The sequence below is a fragment of the Clinocottus analis genome, unplaced genomic scaffold (genome assembly GCF_023055335.1).
Source record: "Clinocottus analis isolate CAN_PGR_092001 unplaced genomic scaffold, fCliAna1.0.p SCAF_6, whole genome shotgun sequence".
In the NCBI taxonomy this organism is placed as follows: domain Eukaryota; kingdom Metazoa; phylum Chordata; class Actinopteri; order Perciformes; family Cottidae; genus Clinocottus; species Clinocottus analis.
In genome coordinates this window covers 18,804,327-18,824,192 of record NW_027176218.1, presented here as the reverse complement: position 1 = coordinate 18,824,192, position 19,866 = coordinate 18,804,327, and the positions used below count along the sequence as shown (strand labels likewise).

At 40.2% G+C, this 19,866-nt stretch overlaps 1 protein-coding gene across 1 annotated transcript; it reads right to left on the bottom strand.

Moving 5' to 3' along the window:
- Window positions 1-13,184: 13,184 nt before the first annotated feature.
- On the bottom strand, window positions 13,185-17,837 carry LOC137804162 (uncharacterized). Its single transcript, XM_068603221.1, has 8 exons — window positions 17,786-17,837; window positions 16,070-16,784; window positions 15,884-15,955; window positions 15,082-15,749; window positions 14,882-14,966; window positions 13,790-13,887; window positions 13,628-13,690; window positions 13,185-13,398 (listed from the first exon to the last, which is right to left on the bottom strand). The coding sequence occupies exon 2, from the start codon at window positions 16,777-16,779 to the stop codon at window positions 16,078-16,080; it is 702 nt and encodes a 233-aa protein (XP_068459322.1). The 5' UTR covers window positions 16,780-16,784; window positions 17,786-17,837; the 3' UTR covers window positions 13,185-13,398; window positions 13,628-13,690; window positions 13,790-13,887; window positions 14,882-14,966; window positions 15,082-15,749; window positions 15,884-15,955; window positions 16,070-16,077.
- Between the last annotated feature and the right edge of the window lie 2,029 nt (window positions 17,838-19,866).

Genomic DNA, 19,866 nt, shown 5'->3' with positions numbered 1-19,866 from the left:
AATTTGACGTTCCGATGTCCCGAGTAACTTACTTGAAAGAAAATTTAAAAAAAAATGGATTCTTTAAGAATAGCTAGTTTTCAACTCTGTTCAGTCTGAAACGTCGTTTAAGAGCATAAAAATGAGTAACTTCAGCTTACGGGCAGTAAGGTGGTGAAATCTTCAGGTATTCAAGACCATCATCATACAATTTGATGTTCCGATGTACCAAGTCACTTTCTTGATGGAAAATGAAAATAAAATGAATTCTTTAAGAAAATCTAGTTTTCAACTCTGTTCAGTCTGAAACGTCGTTTAGGAGCATAAAAATGAGTAAATGCAGCTTACGGGCAGTATAGGGATGAAAGGTTCAGGTATTAAAGAAAATCATCATACAATTTGAAGTTCCGATGTCCCGAGTCACTTTCTTGAAAGAAAATTAAAATAAATGAATTCTGTAAGAAAATCTAGTTTTCAACTCTGTTCAGTCTGAGACGTCGTTTAAGAGCATAAAAATGAGTAAATGCAGCTTACGGGCAGTATAGGGATGAAAGCTTCAGGTATTCAATAAAATCATCATACAATTTGAAGTTCCGATGTCCCGAGTAACTTTCTTGAAAGAAATTTAAAAAAAAAAAAAGGATTCTTTAAGAATAGCTAGTTTTCAACTCTGTTCAGTCTGAAACGTCGTTTAAGACCATAAAAATGAGTAACTTCAGCTTACGGGCAGTAAGGTGGTGAAATCTTCAGGTATCATCATACAATTTGATGTTCCGATGTACCAAGTCACTTTCTTGATAGAAAATGAAAATAAAATGAATTCTTTAAGAAAATCTCAACTCTGTTCAGTCTGAAACGTCGTTTAAGAGCATAAAAATGAGTAAATGCAGCTTACGGGCAGTATAGGGATGAAAGGTTCAGGTATTAAAGAAAATCATCATACAATTTGAAGTTCCGATGTCCCGAGTCACTTTCTTGATGGAAAATGAAAATAAAATGAATTCTTTAAGAAAATCTAGTTTTCAACTCTGTTCAGTCTGAAACGTCGTTTAAGAGCATAAAAATGAGTAAATGCAGCTTACGGGCAGTATAGGGATGAAAGGTTCAGGTATTAAAGAAAATCATCATACAATTTGATGTTCCGATGTCCCGAGTCACTTTCATGAAAGAAAATTAAAATAAATGAATTCTGTAAGAAAATCTAGTTTTCAACTCTGTTCAGTCTGAGACGTCGTTTAAGAGCATAAAAATGAGTAAATGCAGCTTACGGGAAGTATAGGGATGAAAGGTTCAGGTATTAAAGACCATCATCATACAATTTGAAGTTCCGATGTCCCGAGTCACTTTCTTGAAAGAAAATTAAAATAAATGAATTCTTTAACAAAATCTAGTTTTCAACTCTGTTCAGTCTGAAACGTCGTTTAAGAGCATAAAAATGAGTAAATGCAGCTTACGGGCAGTATAGGGATGAAAGCTTCAGGTATTCAATAAAATCATCATACAATTTGACGTTCCGATGTCCCGAGTAACTTACTTGAAAGAAAATTTTAAAAAAAAATGGATTCTTTAAGAATAGCTAGTTTTCAACTCTGTTCAGTCTGAAACGTCGTTTAAGAGCATAAAAATGAGTAACTTCAGCTTACGGGCAGTAAGGTGGTGAAATCTTCAGGTATTCAAGACCATCATCATACAATTTGATGTTCCGATGTACCAAGTCACTTTCTTGATGGAAAATGAAAATAAAATGAATTCTTTAAGAAAATCTAGTTTTCAACTCTGTTCAGTCTGAAACGTCGTTTAGGAGCATAAAAATGAGTAAATGCAGCTTACGGGCAGTATAGGGATGAAAGGTTCAGGTATTAAAGAAAATCATCATACAATTTGAAGTTCCGATGTCCCGAGTCACTTTCTTGAAAGAAAATTAAAATAAATGAATTCTGTAAGAAAATCTAGTTTTCAACTCTGTTCAGTCTGAGACGTCGTTTAAGAGCATAAAAATGAGTAAATGCAGCTTACGGGCAGTATAGGGATGAAAGCTTCAGGTATTCAATAAAATCATCATACAATTTGAAGTTCCGATGTCCCGAGTAACTTTCTTGAAAGAAATTTAAAAAAAAAAAAAGGATTCTTTAAGAATAGCTAGTTTTCAACTCTGTTCAGTCTGAAACGTCGTTTAAGACCATAAAAATGAGTAACTTCAGCTTACGGGCAGTAAGGTGGTGAAATCTTCAGGTATCATCATACAATTTGATGTTCCGATGTACCAAGTCACTTTCTTGATAGAAAATGAAAATAAAATGAATTCTTTAAGAAAATCTCAACTCTGTTCAGTCTGAAACGTCGTTTAAGAGCATAAAAATGAGTAAATGCAGCTTACGGGCAGTATAGGGATGAAAGGTTCAGGTATTAAAGAAAATCATCATACAATTTGAAGTTCCGATGTCCCGAGTCACTTTCTTGATGGAAAATGAAAATAAAATGAATTCTTTAAGAAAATCTAGTTTTCAACTCTGTTCAGTCTGAAACGTCGTTTAAGAGCATAAAAATGAGTAAATGCAGCTTACGGGCAGTATAGGGATGAAAGCTTCAGGTATTCAATAAAATCATCATACAATTTGACGTTCCGATGTCCCGAGTAACTTACTTGAAAGAAAATTTTAAAAAAAATGGATTCTTTAAGAATAGCTAGTTTTCAACTCTGTTCAGTCTGAAACGTCGTTTAAGAGCATAAAAATGAGTAACTTCAGCTTACGGGCAGTAAGGTGGTGAAATCTTCAGGTATTCAAGACCATCATCATACAATTTGATGTTCCGATGTACCAAGTCACTTTCTTGATGGAAAATGAAAATAAAATGAATTCTTTAAGAAAATCTAGTTTTCAACTCTGTTCAGTCTGAAACGTCGTTTAGGAGCATAAAAATGAGTAAATGCAGCTTACGGGCAGTATAGGGATGAAAGGTTCAGGTATTAAAGAAAATCATCATACAATTTGAAGTTCCGATGTCCCGAGTCACTTTCTTGAAAGAAAATTAAAATAAATGAATTCTGTAAGAAAATCTAGTTTTCAACTCTGTTCAGTCTGAGACGTCGTTTAAGAGCATAAAAATGAGTAAATGCAGCTTACGGGCAGTATAGGGATGAAAGCTTCAGGTATTCAATAAAATCATCATACAATTTGAAGTTCCGATGTCCCGAGTAACTTTCTTGAAAGAAATTTAAAAAAAAAAAAAGGATTCTTTAAGAATAGCTAGTTTTCAACTCTGTTCAGTCTGAAACGTCGTTTAAGACCATAAAAATGAGTAACTTCAGCTTACGGGCAGTAAGGTGGTGAAATCTTCAGGTATCATCATACAATTTGATGTTCCGATGTACCAAGTCACTTTCTTGATAGAAAATGAAAATAAAATGAATTCTTTAAGAAAATCTCAACTCTGTTCAGTCTGAAACGTCGTTTAAGAGCATAAAAATGAGTAAATGCAGCTTACGGGCAGTATAGGGATGAAAGGTTCAGGTATTAAAGAAAATCATCATACAATTTGAAGTTCCGATGTCCCGAGTCACTTTCTTGAAAGAAAATTAAAATAAATGAATTCTTTAAGAAAATCTAGTTTTCAACTCTGTTCAGTCTGAAACGTCGTTTAAGAGCATAAAAATGAGTAAATGCAGCTTACGGGCAGTATAGTAGTGGAAGCTACAGTATTCAATATAATCATCATACAATTTGAAGTTCCGATGTTCCAATCACTTTCTTGATGGTAGATTAAAAAACAATAATTCTTCAAACCTCCTGTTGGCTTCTGGGTCAAAAAGACCCACGTTCGAGTGTTTATATATTTGTGTGTATCGCGGTCTCAGGGTCACAAAATGATCCACTACCAGTGTAAACGTATGCATGCATGCATGCATGTACGTATGAATCTCTAAAGCCCGTCGTCCTCGGGTCAAAACGACCCGCGTCTTTCCACCGAGCCCTCGCCGTCGCCCTGGGGTCTGTTCGACCCTCGAGTTTGAGCGAGCCCTCGGCCTCGTCCCTCGGGTCAAAATGACTCGCGTTCATCGCCGAGCCCTCCTCTCGCCGTCGTCCCCCGGGGTCAGAATGACCCGCGAATATTGCCGAGCTCCCGGCCCTCGTCCCTGGGGTCAGAATGACCCGCGTTTATCGATGAGCTCCTGGCCTAGTCCCCCGGGGTCAGACTGACCCGCGTATATCGCTGAGCTCCCGGCCTCGTCCCCGTGTCAGAATGACCCGCGTTTATCGCCGAACTCCCGGCCTCGTCCCCGGGGTCTAAATGACCCGCGTTTATCGTCGAGCTCTCGGCCCCCGTCCCCGGGGTCTGAATGACCCTCGTTTATAGCCGAGCTCCCGGCCTCGCCGTCGTCCCCGGGGTCAGAATGACCCGTGAGCCCTCGGTCTCGTCCTCGGGTCGAAACGACCCAAGTTTTACGTTGTATTACAAGTCATCCCGTATGCTAAATGTAAAAAATAAATAAATAAATGATACAAATAAAGACATGACAAGACAGTTGCATTGTATTGTTTTTTCTTACATTTATTTAGTCATCACCAGTGTTACAAGCAACGACACAGAACACACCCAAACACACACACACACACACACACACACACACACACACACACAAACACAAACACACACACACACAAACACACACGCGCACAAATGTGTCCGCCACAGGTTCACGGTTCGAAACGCAGACGACCGACGTAGCGTTTGAGTTCCCCAGCGAGCTCTTTCGTTCTCCGGTAGCACTGCGAGCTGTGGTTCTGGCGCGCGCGCCCGCACACGTAACACCACGGACGCGCGTCCAGCGTCACGTACATCCCGTCCGTCGGCGTCGTCGTAGAGAGATTCCAAGGGGGGCCGGCGCCGGGGGCCGCGACGGCGTTCGGGTGCGCGACGAACCCTCAGCAGAACCTCTCTCGTCCGATCTCGATCTTCAGACGCTCCGCGGTGTACGTCGCCTTCGGGTAGGTGCGCCCGTAGTAAGCGTGCCGATCCAGAAACGTGTCGCCGAAGGTGGGAGGAGGAGGGGGGTGGGGGGGGGCAAACGGGTGAACCGTCGTTCGGATTCGGTCGCGGCGGCGGCGGCCCGCCCCTCGGGCAAACGCGGAATCGTTAAAGGCCCGGTCCCGGTCCCGGTCGCGGTCCCTCTCTCGATCGACGCTGTCGGACGCGACTCTCCACGCTCTCAGCAGCGGCGGCGGCGCTTGGTCCGCCCTCTGCGGAAACATCACCCGTCGCCTGGCTTCTCGAGCGGGAGCGGAATCGTCCCAGGCCGGCACGGTCGCGGCCAGAGCCCATTCGATCGGCCTGGACGGGATCGCGTTCCAGCCGTTCGACCCGCCCACGCGCTTCTCGTACGTGTCCAGATTGTAAAGCCCTCTGAGGCGTTTACAAAAAAAAAGAAAATAATAATGTGTATTTGTTATTCTGAGCTATTCAAAATAAACTGAATTGATTCAAATTGAAATGAGGTGTCACAAGTTGTTATAAGGACACTATGAAAGGGGTGTACTTATACGCTGTATTTATACACAATTTATTCACATCTGCGTAATCCCGCGGTAGGCCTAGTTGGTGTGCTCGCGCTGATCGAAGGCTCTTTAGCAAAGACAGATTGACGCCGCAGGACACGGGGTGTGCGAGGAATGAGTGAGGACAACACGAGGGTTAAGGAAATCTAGTTTTCAACTCTGTTCAGTCTGAAACGTCGTTTAAGAGCATAAAAATGAGTAAATGCAGCTTACGGGCAGTATAGTAATGGAAGCTTCAGTATTCAATATAATCATCATACAATTTGAAGTTCCGATGTTCCAAGTCACTTTCTGGAAAAAAATGAATTCTTTAAAGAAAACAAATTAGTAAATGCAGCTTACGGGCAGTATAGAGATGAAAGCTTCAGGTATTCAAAAAAATCATCATACAATTTGAAGTTCCGATGTCCCGAGTCACTTTCTGGATGGAAAATTTAAAAAAAAGAATTCTTAAAGAAAATCTAGTTTTCAACTCTGTTCAGTCTGAAACGTCGTTTAAGACCATAAAAATGAGTACATGCAGCTGACGGCCAGTATAGTAATGGAAGCTTCAGGTATTGAAGAAAATCATCATACAATTTGAAGTTCCGATGTTCCGAATCACTTTCTGGATGGAAAATTAAAAATATGAATTCTTTTTAGAAAATCTAGTTTTCAACTCTGCCGAAGAATAAAAAAATAAAATGGCCGATTTAGAAAAGTGACTTCCCAGGTCCAAAGAGATCGTGGACGGGACCGTTGGAACCGCGACGGCCGTGTTAGTGGGAGGCAGAAAACTCGAGTCATTCTGACTTTCTGTGAAAGCCACACTAGCTGAAGAAGCAAAAAAACAAAATGGCCGATTTAGAAAAGTGACTTCCCGAGGTCCCACGAGCTCGGGGACGGGACTGTTGGAACCGCAACAGCCGTATTAGTGGGAGCGCAGAAAACTCGAGTCCTTCAGACTTTTTGCGAAAGCTACATGAGCCGAAGAAGCGAAAACAAAATGGCCGATTTAGAAAAGTGACTTCTTGAGGTCCCGCGAGCTCGGAGACGGGACCGTTGGAACCGCAACGGCCGTATTAGTGGGAGGCAGAAAACTGGAGTCCTTCCGACTTTCTGTGAAAGCTGCACGAGCCGATGAAGCGAAAACAAAATGGCCGATTTAGAAAAGTGCCTTCCCGAGGTCGCGCAAGCTCGGTGACGGGATCGTCGGAACCGCGACGGCTGTATTAGTGGGAGCGCGGCAAACTCGAGTGCTTCCGACTTTCCGTGAAAGCTGCACGAGCCGAAGAAACAAAAACAAAATGGCCAATTTGAAAAAGTGCCTTCCCGAGGTCCCGCGAGCTCGGCGATGGGATCGTCGGAACTGCGACAACTGTATCAGTGGGAGCGCAGCACACTCGAGTCCCTCCGACTTTGGGCGAACGCTGCACGAGCCGCAGAAGCGAAAACAAAATGGCCGATTTAGAAAAGTGCCTTCCCGAGGTCCCCCGAACTCGGCGACGGGATCGTCGGAACCGCGACGGCCGTGTCAGTGGGAGCGCGGCAAACTTGAGTCCTTCCGACTTTCTGTGAAAGCTGCACGAGCCGAAGAAGCGAAAACAAAATGGCCGATTTCGAAAAGTGCCTTCCCGAGGTCCTGCGGGCTCGAGGATAGGACCACCGGAACTGTTGGGAAGGGCCGTATTAGTCGGGTTGCAGCAAACTTTCAAGTCTCCCCAAACTGATTCAGAGAAGTGCCTTCCCAAGGTCCTTCGTGCTCGGGGGTGCTACAGTTGGAACCGCTCTGCCGTTGTCTTTGGGTCGAAATTACCTTTGATTATCACCAAGCTCCTGCCGTTGTCCTTGGGTCAAAATGACCCTTGATTATCACCAAGCCCCTGCCATTGTCCTTGGGTCTAAATGACCCTTGTGTGTCACGAGCCCCTGCCGTTGTCCTTGGGTCAAAATGACCCTCGATTATCACCAAGCCCCTGCCGTTGTCCTTGGGTCAAAATGACCCTTGATTATCACCATGCCCTTGCCGTTGTCCTTGGGTCAAAATGACCCTTGATTATCACCAAGCCCTTGTCGTTGTCCTCGGGTCAAAATGACCCTTGAGTATCACCATGCCCCAGCCGTTGTCCTCGGGTCGAAATGACCCTTTTGTATCAACACTCTGCCGTTGTCCATGGGTCAAAATGACCCTTGATTATCACCAAGCCCTTGCCGTTGTGCTTGGGTCAAAATGACAGTTGAGTATCACCATGCCCCTGCCGATGTCCTCGGGTCGAAATGACCCTTGTGTATCATCAACACTCCGCCGTTGTCCTCGGGTCAAAACGACCCTTGTGTGTCACCGAGCCCCTGCCGTTGTCCTTGGGTCAAAATGACCCTTGATTATCACCAAGCCCTTGTCGTTGTCCTCGGGTCAAAATGACCCTTGAGTATCACCATGCCCCTGCTGTTGTCCTCGGGTCGAAATGACCCGAGTGTATCATCAAAACTCTGCTTTAAGCAAGTGGTGTGAGCGCCCACGCATCGAAGGCTCCAGATGAAAGGACATTGGACAGTTTGACCCGCAGGACACGGGGTGTGTACGGATCGGTGAGGCCACACGAGGGTTAAGACAATCTAGTTTTCAACTCCGTTTAGACTAAAACGGCGTGTAAGAGCATGAAAATGAGTAAATGCAGCTTACGGCCAGTATAGTGATGAAAGCTTCCTGTATTCATGAAAATCATCATACAATTTGAAGTTCCGATGTTCGAGTCACTTTCTTGATGGAAAATTTAAAAAAAAATGAATTCTTTAAGAAAATCTAGTTTTCAACTGCGTTGAGAATAAAACGTCGTGTAAGAGCATAAAAATGATTAAATGCAGCTTACTGGCAGTATAGCAATGGAATCTTCAGTATTTATTAAAAGATCATACAATTTGTAGTTCCGATGTTCTGAGACACTTTCTTTATGTAACGTTTAAAAAAACTAATTCTTGAAGACAATCTAGTTTTCAACTCCGTTTAGACTAAAACGTCATGTAAGAGCATTCAAATGAGTAAATGCAGCTTACGGCCAGTATAGTAATTGAAGCCTCAGTATTCATTACAAGAGCAAACAATTTGTAGTTCCGATGTTCTGAGACACTTTCTTTATGGAACGTTAAAAAAAGAATTCTTTAAGACAATCTAGTTTTCAACTCCGTTTAGACTAAAACGGCGTGTAAGAGCATGAAAATGAGTAAATGCAGCTTACGGCCAGTATAGTGATGAAAGCTTCCGGTATTCATGAAAATCATTATACAATTTGAAGTTCCGATGTTCGAGTCACTTTCTTGATGGAAAATTAAAAAAAATGAATTCTTTAAGAAAATCTAGTTTTCAACTGCGTTGAGACTAAAATGTCGTGTAAGAGCATAAAATGATTAAATGCAGCTTACTGGCAGTATAGCGATGGAATCTTCAGTATTCATTAAAAGATCATACAATTTGTTGTTCCGATCTTCTGAGACACTTTCTTTATGGAACGTTTAAAAAAAAAGAATTCCTGAAGAAAATCTAGTTTTCAACTCCGTTTATACTAAAACGTCGTTTAAGAGCATGCAAATGAGTAAATGCAGCTTACGTGCAGTATAGTAATGGAAGCCTCAGTGTTCATTAGAAGAGCAAACAATTTGTAGTTCCGATGTTCTGAGACACTTTCTTTATGGAACGTTAAAAAAAGAATTCTTTAAGACAATCTAGTTTTCAACTCCGTTTAGACTAAAACGGCGTGTAAGAGCATGAAAATGAGTAAATGCAGCTTACGGCCAGTATAGTGATGAAAGCTTCCGGTATTCATGAAAATCATCATACAATTTGAAGTTCCGATGTTCGAGTCACTTTCTTGATGGAAAATTAAAAGAAATGAATTCTTTAAGAAAATCTAGTTTTCAACTGCGTTGTGACTAAAACGTCGTGGAAGAGTATAAAAATGATTAAATGCAGCTTACTGGCAGTATAGCAATGGAATCTTCAGTATTCATTAAAAGATCATACAATTTGTAGTTCCGATGTTCTGAGACACTTTCTTTATGGAACGTTTAAAAAAACTAATTCTTGAAGAAAATCTAGTTTTCAACTCTGTTTAAACTAAAACGTCGTGTAAGAGCATGAAAATGAGGAAATGCAGCTTACGGCCAGTATAGTAATGGAAGCCTCAGTATTCATTAGAAGAGCAAACAATTTGTAGTTCCGATGTTCTGAGACACTTTCTTTATGGAACGTTTAAAAAAAACTAATTCTTGAAGAAAATCTAATTTTCAACTCTGTTTAGACTAAAACGTCGTGTAAGAGCATGCAAATGAGTAAATGCAGCTTACGGCCAGTATAGTAATGGAAGCCTCAGTATTCATTAGAAGATCATACAATTTGTAGTTCCGATGTTCTGAGACACTTTCTTTATGGAACGTTTGAAAAAAGAATTCTTTAAGACAATCTAGTTTTCAACTCCGTTTAGACTAAAACGTCGTGCAAGAGCATGAAAATGAGGAAATGCAGCTTACGGCCAGTATAGTAATGGAAGCTTCAGTATTCAATATAATCATCATACAATTTGAAGTTCCGATGTTCCAAGTCACTTTCTTGATGGAAAATTCAAAAAATAATAATTCTTTAAGGAAATCTAGTTTTCAACTCTGTTCAGTCTGAAACGACGTTTGAGAGCATAAAAATGAGTAAATGCAGCTTACGGGCAGTATAGGGATGAAAGCTTCAGGTATTCAATAAAATCATCATACAATTTGAAGTTCCGATGTCCCGAGTAACTTTCTTGAAAGAAATTTAAAAAAAAAAATGAATTCTTTAAGAATAGCTAGTTTTCAACTCTGTTCAGTCTGAAACGTCGTTTAAGAGCATAAAAATGAGTAACTTCAGCTTACGGGCAGTAAGGTGGTGAAATCTTCAGGTATTTAAGACCATTATTATACAATTTGAACTTCCGATGTTCCAAGTCACTTTCTTGATGGAAAATTCAAAAAATAATAATTCTTTAAGGAAATCTAGTTTTCAACTCTGTTCAGTCTGAAACGACGTTTGAGAGCATAAAAATGAGTAAAAGCAGCTTACGGGCAGTATAGGGATGAAAGGTTCAGGTATTCAATAAAATCATCATACAATTTGAAGTTCCGATGTCCCGAGTAACTTTCTTGAAAGAAAATTTAAAAAAATGGATTCTTTAAGAATAGCTAGTTTTCAACTCTGTTCAGTCTGAAACGTCGTTTAAGAGCATAAAAATGAGTAACTTCAGCTTACGGGCAGTAAGGTGGTGAAATCTTCAGGTATTCAAGACCATCATCACACAATTTGATGTTCCGATGTACCAAGTCACTTTCTTGATGGAAAATGAAAATAAAATGAATTCTTTAAGAAAATCTAGTTTTCAACTCTGTTCAGTCTGAAACGTCGTTTAAGAGCATACAAATGAGGAAATGCAGCTTACGGCCAGTATAGTAATGGAAGCTTCAGTATTCAATATAATCATCATACAATTTGAAGTTTCGATGTTCCAAGTCATTTTCTTGATGGAAAATTTAAAAAAAAATGAATTCTTTAAGAAAATCTAGTTTTCAACTCTGTTCAGTCTGAAACGTCGTTTAAGAGCATAAAAATGAAAAATGCAGCTTACGGGCAGTATACGGATGAAAGCTTCAGGTATTCAAGAAAATCATCATACAGTTTGAAGTTCCGATGTCCCGAGTCACTTTCTTGAAAGAAAATTAAAAAAAAATGAATTCTTTAAGAATAGCTAGTTTTCAACTCTGTTCAGTCTGAAACGTCGTTTAAGAGCATAAAAATGAGTAAATGCAGCTTACGGGCAGTATAGTAATGGAAGCTTCAGTATTCAATATAATCATCATACAATTTGAAGTTCCGATTTTCTAAGTCACTTTCTTGAAAAAAATGAATTCTTTAAAGAAAACAAATTAGTAAATGCAGCTTACGGGCAGTATAGGGATGAAAGCTTCAGGTATTCAAAAAAATCATCATACAATTTGAAGTTCCGATGTCCCAAGTCACTTTCTTGAAATTAAAAAAAAAGAAAGAATTCTTTAAGAAAATCTAGTTTTCAACTCTGTTCAGTCTGAAACGTCGTTTAAGACCATAAAAATGAGTACATGCAGCTGACGGCCAGTATAGTAATGGAAGCTTCAGGTATTGAAGAAAATCATCATACAATTTGAAGTTCCAATGTTCCGAATCACTTTCTGGATGGAAAATTAAAAATATGAATTCTTTTTAGAAAATCTAGTTTTCAACTCTGCCGAAGAAGCAAAAAAATAAAATGGCCGATTTAGAAAAGTGACTTCCCAAGGTCCAAAGAGGTCGTGGACGGGACCGTTGGAACCGCGACGGCCGTGTTAGTGGGAGGCAGAAAACTCGAGTGGGCCAGCTGATATTATTGGCTTGGAGAGTGTCTCCAAAACCATCTGTTGAATCTTAGAACGTGAACGTCAGTGACGCTGTTAATCCTGAAGTCTGTAACCAAAGTGACCTGCACACACGCGCACACACACACACACACACACACACACACACACACACACACACACACACACACACACACACACACACACACACACACACACACGAACGTGCACGCAACCATAATAACAAGTTAGCGCGGCCGTTAAGGCGCGGGCACATTCGTTTTCACGTGTGGCCATTTCAGTTAGTGTGCTGCCGTTCACGTGCGTGCATGGCCGTCCACGTGCGCGACCGTTCACGCACGTGCACGTGAGCACCCGTTCGCATGTGCGGCCGTTCACGTGCCTTCAGCCTACAGATGCACAGACTAAAAGGCTCTGGTTCTTCATTGGAAACCATTCTTTTTTTTTGTTGATAAAACGCTGAATAATTTTAAGATTTGAGAAAATATGAAAAATGTAAAAGCGTAGATTAATAGCTGAAGGTTTTGTCAACATTTAAAATGTTAAATGGTGTCTATAGCTGAAATATTTGAAAGAAATAGCTGAATATAGCTGAACATAGTGGAATATAGCTTAAATTAGCTAAATATAGCTAAATATATTTGAAAATGAAAGAATAGCTAAATATATGTAAAAATAGCTGAATATATTAATATAGCTGAAAATAGCGGAATAGATGAATATATAAATAAATAGCAAATCATTATTGAAAATATAGAAAATGCAAAATACCTGCTGAAAAATGTTACAGTTCAAAGTCATTTAATTGAACTGTTGAAAATCCTTGTAGTTCAAAAGTATAATTGGAAAAGTTGAAAGGAAAACTGCATCATCTAAATAAGAGGTGACAAACATTCGACACAACCCGCCAGTGTCCAGTCCAACAGAAGATAAAAAGTTTTTTTAAAGTCTGCCATAGGTGGGGTTTGAACCAATAATCCTTTGCTTCTACGCTGGGGCAAGTCGTGGATAGCTGGTGTTTACTGACAGCCAATGAGATTGCAGCATTTTCGATGCTATCCAAGGTGCTGAACATCCTGTGTTTTCACAGACTGACTCCACTCTGTTTTCAGCACTTTATAGAATATTTAAGTACTGGACTTATTTATGACTATTAAACTATTGTATTACAGTTTTCCTCCTTATAAACATTTTAATTGCAATTACTTCAATTAAATATTCCTTTACTGTAAATGGTGCACAAACTAATAAGACTTGTAGACATTAGACCATGAAATATATTTATTTATCACAATAGGGACTGAAAACATTGAACACAGTGACACACAAACACAACACTTAATATGTAAAACAAATCTATAATGTATATATGCTTTTTTTGCTCTGTCTTTATCCAGATCTTCTGGTGCTGTGACCTGGTCCATGCTGACGTCTTGGTGGCAGCAGGAAGCTTTGAGGAGGACAGTTGATGGACCATCTCGTCAGACCAGAATAAAGACAAAGACAATTAGTACCATTGAGTGTGACTTGATGTCAATAAAGATTTTAAAGAATGAACAACTGTTTGATATATACACAGTCTGTATATCAGACTGATGGACACAACATATAGATTTTTTTGTATGCAAATGCAGGTAGAATATTACACAATGATGATGATTTAGAATCATCTAGAAATAAATAAAAGACACCACATGTTTACTCACAGCTCTGCACATGCTGCCTGCAAGGAGCGATGCTCTGCATCACTATGTTCATCTCCATCCATCCTGATGCAAACAGAGAAAAATGACAATGTCATTAATATCACTATTATGTCACTATTATGATGGAAGTGTGTATGACAGCATGGGTCTCTTTGTCCCTACATCGCAGTGTTTCTTCACATGAAGAGTCACCCTCCTGCTGTCCCACATCTCTGAAGAGTGAAGTCTCATCAAGAAACGCCCAGATTTCACTTCACCTTCTGACATTCAAAACAGACATGGCATATGATGATATATGTACAAGTACAGGTCCATTCAATAAACAACTTTATCACATTCTGGTGTTCTCTGATTTAACAGTGGTGGAGAAAGTATATAGATCTTGTACTTGTACTGTCTATGAAATACATTTATTAAAAACAGCAGGACATGACAGTACATATTGAACACAGAGCGTAACAGCCAAATGCAATCAAACTATTACTAAATATGGACACTTGGTGGAGCTGTTCTGTGTTCCTGGGATTATATATGCAATTAGAACATGATTTGACAGCAGGTGCACCTCAGTAGCCCAGGTATTGGACGGGACTCCTTTAAGAGCCCATAGTGCAAACACAACACTAACATGTAAAACAAATTGTCCAAATAATTTATATAATTAAAAAAATGCAAATATTAAAATCAGAAAACATATATACATGAAAGAACATTCCCCTTTTCTCTTAATTTCCCTATTCAACTACCCATCTCCTTTTTTCTTTCTCATAAAAGGCAGACACCTGGAACTCTCTCTAGGTCATCTCCTTCGCCATGCCTTTGTCTTTGTACTGAGAAAAGACTTTAGCAGGGCAGTAAACATACATACAAAAACAGAGGGAAAAGAAAGGCGTTTCGACATTTTTTAAAGCAATTGTTCTCGACCAGGGAACTTAATCCCCCCCCCCCCCACCCACGAAGGCTCCGAGATGAATGTACAAACGTGACATTGTTTGGAAGAAGTTGTGTCCCTCAAGTACTTTTTTTTTTTTAAAACATGTTAATTTACCAAAAGCATATCTGTGAAACCAACAATCTTGTGTTTAATTTCTGACGATTCTGAGACTCAAAACTGCCTTGATTGCAGTTTAGGACAGTTGAAAATGTAATTATTGAAATAAGAAAATATATATACATGAAAAAACATTCCTCTTTCTCTTATTTTCCCTTTTCAACCATCCATCTCTTTTTTTCTTTCTCATAAAAGGCAGACACCTGGAACTCTCTCCAGGTCATCTCCTTCTCCATGCCTTGGTCCTTGTACAGGTCACAGGTCTCTTCACAGGTGGCAAAGCAGAGGCTGCAGGAAGAGAGGGATCACAAAAAAGAATACATTTATGTTTTATAACTAATATAGGTACAGTAAATGTAACAGATAATGTTTCAATGAATAGACAGAATTATGATTCATTTACCATCTACTTCTGAACCTGGAGCCTTAGCTGGTGCAGCTAGTGTCACAGATGATGCTGCAATGGAAACACCCGTGTTTGTTATTTCTAATTTGACAATACACATCAATTACTGTTAGTAAAGGCATAAAATAGTATTAGTATCTTTACTTTGCCTGCTTTTCTCAGCCAAATCCAATGAAACAGACTGTTTCTTATATTATGATATAAAGAAACTACTCCATTCATACACACGTGTTTATGTTGGATTGGGTTAATATTTAGTAGCCAGTCATTACGATTTAACCTCTGCAGGGGAAGCAACATGACACTAAAACACACGTCAAACACACGTCAAACACATGCAATCCGGTGTTAGTAACACAGTAGTTCCACATATATAGTGTTCCTACATTAAGATAAAAGGAGCATAAGAAAAACAAAGACTGATACATACCTCCTCACAGCTGGGATCCATTCATAGTCACAAGGACGAGAGGGAGAACACCAGAACACACACAAGACCAGAACAGGTCAACATGAGACGGAACAATAAACTCATGCTTCATGTGGGAGAACAATTCATGGTCCCAGTGTTGTCGGTCAACGGCAGCACGTTTTCGATTAAAAACCTTTTTCTGTACCCAAACCCTGTCGTAGTCTGGCAGATGATGACGATGGTGCAAAATCAGCTGTTAAACACAAACAAAACAACAACATGTATGCTGAATAGAACACACGATCAATAGAAAATGAGCTGAACTGTAAAGTCTCTAGAATCTTCATCTAGAAACAAAAAAATAAAAGACCCCACATGTTTACTCACAGCTCTGCACATGCTGCTTTGAAGGAGAGATACTCTGCATCCCTCTCTCCAGCTCTTCGTCTTCATCCATCACTGATGCAGACAAGAATTACAATGTCATTAAATACATATCTTCTTGTATTTGAGGACATGACGGATGACAGCGTGTACATGATCCTGACAAAACATATAGAACACCAGACTCACCCATGGCTTCAGCAGGAGCAGGCGGGGGTTGTGACATCAGAGAGGATCCAGATCCAGGCGGATGCAGCTTCTTCTGGAGGTAGAGCTGGAGTTTGTGCATTTATTCCTGCAGCACATTTTTGTTTCACAATGAAGGATGCGTAGCCATCCTTCCTGCTGTCCCAAATCTCTCGCCAGGTGTTGTTGGCACCAGAGCCAAAACCAACCAGATGCTCATCCTCCGATGCTGCTGCTGCTGCTGCTGCTGCTGCTGTCACAGCTGGCTTTCGTTCTTCATAGCTGAGAAGAGACTGGATTTCGGGAAAGCTGAGGGAAAAGCTCACAAATGACAGTAGGCTGTCCTTGTTGTGCCCCGCTGCCATGAACACTCCTGCAGCCTCCTCCTTTTTCTGGTTCTTGATTAAGTAGATGGTATACCCAATGTCATTCTCCAGGAGCCAGCGGAAGGACTTCCCCTTATACTTCCCAAACTGCAGGATGTATTCTCCAGTCACCTCAGTTTTCTCTGAAGGGTCTCTTCCTCTCCGGCAGACCACAGTCAGTGCATTTAGCCTGACCAGCTCCTCCTTCATAGGTGCAGACTTGTCCTGCAGAGACGGGTTGTCTTTCAGGACTTTGGCTGCATCAGTTGGATCCTGACGAAGAAATCCTAGTGGTCCCTTACGGAAGGAAACTGCCACTTTCCCGGGGTAAAACAACATTTTGCGCATTTTCCCTGTTATGACAAAGAGTAGAGCATATTAAAAAGTCTATTAATACGTTATAGACAGGCATTGTTTTTATACCAGATGTTAATAGATAGTAATGGAAAGCAGAACATAGGAGGTTAGTATAGTAGCCTGACATCTGATATCATTTGTGTACCTTAGGTGGCTGTCTTCCTGTAGGCAGCCACACTATTTACATTTCAATGGAAGACCCTCACACCCCCCCCCCCTCACCTCTCCTCCTGCGGTAAAAGCCTTTGACCTACTCATGGAAAAGTAAAAGTATATGTCCTGTATATGAGTTAGGTATAGTTATATGATAACCTTAATCCAATAACTAACTAGTACCTGATTAGTAACTCTTTCTGTCAGATACATGTAGAGCAGTGACTGTACATGACTATAAACTACTGCTACTACTACTACTACTACTACTACTAATAATAATAATAATAACTGTGTTTATAGAGCACATTTCACAGACAAAGAGGTCACAAAGTGCTGTACAGATTAAAAAACACAGTAAAAAAACACATTAATTAATGGAGCAGCCAAAACACATTAAAAAAATACTACTACTGCTACTACTAATACTACTATTACTACTGCTACTACTACTACTACTACTACTACTACTACTACTACTACTACTGTTACTACTACTACTACTGTTAATACTACTACTACGACTACTACTACTACTACTGTTACTACTACTACTGTTACTACTACTACTACTACTGTTACTACTACTACTACTACTACTACTACTGTTACTACTACTACTACTACTACTACTACTACTACTACTACTACTACTACTACTACTTGATGAACCTTTAAGTACCGTTACTCAGCGTGCACATCTATGCTAGTTGACGTGATTCAAATGAAGATTAAACAACACTGAAGAAACACGACGAACTTTACAGCTTTCAAGTGAACAAGAACATGTCAACACTAATTCTCTTTACATTTCAGGTCATTGTTATTCATTTAAATTACTTACTCTTTCGCGTAACTTCCAAACAACAGAGAGAGCTGCCGTTGATACTACGCGCTGTGACTGAAACAGGGAGAGCCGCAGCGGAGGAGGGAAAGAGGAGGAGCCGGCTAAACTCAAACTGCTCCACTGCGCCACTGGTGGCCAAAGAAATATTACATCGGCGGATTTCACCACCGCCATAGGGAATGAATGGGGGCTCCGTTTAGGGAGTTTAGCTAAAGAATCCCCGGCTGCCGCGCGGGGTTGCTAACCACTGATCCACAGGCATAGCTGGTGAGACACCTGATATTATTGGGTTGCAGAGTGTCTACAAAACCATCTGTTGAACCTTAGAATGTGAACGTCAGTGACGCTGTTAATCCTGACGTCAATAACCAAAGTGACCTGCACACACGCGCGCACATACACACACGAACGTGCACGCGACCATAATAACACGTTAACGCGGCCGTTCGCGCGCGCGCACAGCCGTTCACGCGCGCGGCCGTTACGGCGCAGGCGCACCCGTTCGCAAGCGTTTACACGCGCGGCCGTTTCACCTTAGTGAGCGTTCACGTGTGCTGCCGTTCACGTGCGTGCACGGCCGTCCACGTGCGCGACCGTTCACGCACGTGCACGTGCGCTCCCGTTCGCGTGTGCGGCCGTTCACGTGCCTTCAGCCTGCAGATGCCCAGACTGAAAGGCTCCAGTTCTTCATTGGAAACCATTCATTTTTATTTTGATAAAACGCTGAATAATTTTAAGATTTGAGAAAATATGAAAAATGTAAAAGCGTATATTAATAGTTGAAGGTTTTGTCAACATTTAAAATTTTAAATATTGTCTCAAGCTCAACATATCAAGGAACTGTAAACGTTTGAAGTCGAAGATCATTTGACGATTTCCCCATTGGGTCCCATTATAAAGAAAAATCATAAAAAGCTTAATAATTTGGAAATTTGAAAAGTCAGAAATATGAAAGGTCATAGCTATTGTGTCCTTAAGTAGCTGAATATTTGAATAATTGAACTTTTTTCTGTAGCTGAAAATATGAAGGAGTTTAAGAGGTCCAAAATACGGATGTTGGAATTTAAGGTACGGGTACCGTGCTACCTTTTTTTTTTAGAATGTGAACGTCAGTGACGCTGTTAATCCTGACGTCTATAACCAAAGATGTTGGAACAATAGTTGGAATGCTGAAGCTTTATTAGTTGGAATGCTGAAGCAAGTTGGAATGCTGAAGCATTCGAAGAACAATAGTTGGAATGCTTTCAGCTTTCAGCATTCCAACTAATAAGTTTTTTAAAGATTCGAAGAACAATAGTTGGAATGCTCGAAGCATTCCAACTAATAAAGATTCGAAGAACAATAGTTGGAATGCTGAAAGCATTCCAACTAATAAGCCCGCAGGAGAACATGAAGTTGGCTTGCAGCATGGGGTCTATGACCCCATGCGGCTGAAGCCACACTTAATGACTGGTGTTTTAACATCAAATCTGATATGAAGTCACATGTTTTGTTAAAGAGACATTCATGGGTTCAAAGAGAAGATTGGTCTGGTTGGTAATATTTGTTTTAAATACACATAATGGTTGTGGAAATTAGGCCACCATGCCAGTATACTATAATAGGCAGAGAGATTCTGAACCATCAATAATCTCTAATGATTCCGTTTTTAAACACGTGACTGATCTCAGGATAAAAAAAACACTATTAACTTGAAGTCGAAGGGACCCCTCCCTTGGAAGTCTTTGTATATTTAAAATGTATGTTTGCTCGCTGAATATTTAGTGCATTATCTTCACACTTTTTATTAGTGTTCATTACTCTGTAATCAATACTGCCGTAAAGGACATTATCCACACTATTTTTGTGAGTCTCATATGCATAAGTAAATATAAGTATTAAGTTGTATTATTAAATCGATTGTCTTAATCAACTTCATATTATTCATACGTGTATTGTTTTAGAAAATAACAAAAGTGTTTGTTTCCTAGTGCCCAAGCGGGCTGCTAGCCACCATGCCAGTATACTATAATAGGCAGAGAGATTCTGAACGGGTTCTTTCATGAAGCTCACATTAGACGCTTCTTGGAAGTAGAAAC

Bases quoted from the DNA above. Each gene is read 5' to 3' on its own strand.
- LOC137804162 (XM_068603221.1), bottom strand. From the start codon at position 16,779: ATGCGCAAAATGTTGTTTTACCCCGGGAAAGTGGCAGTTTCCTTCCGT.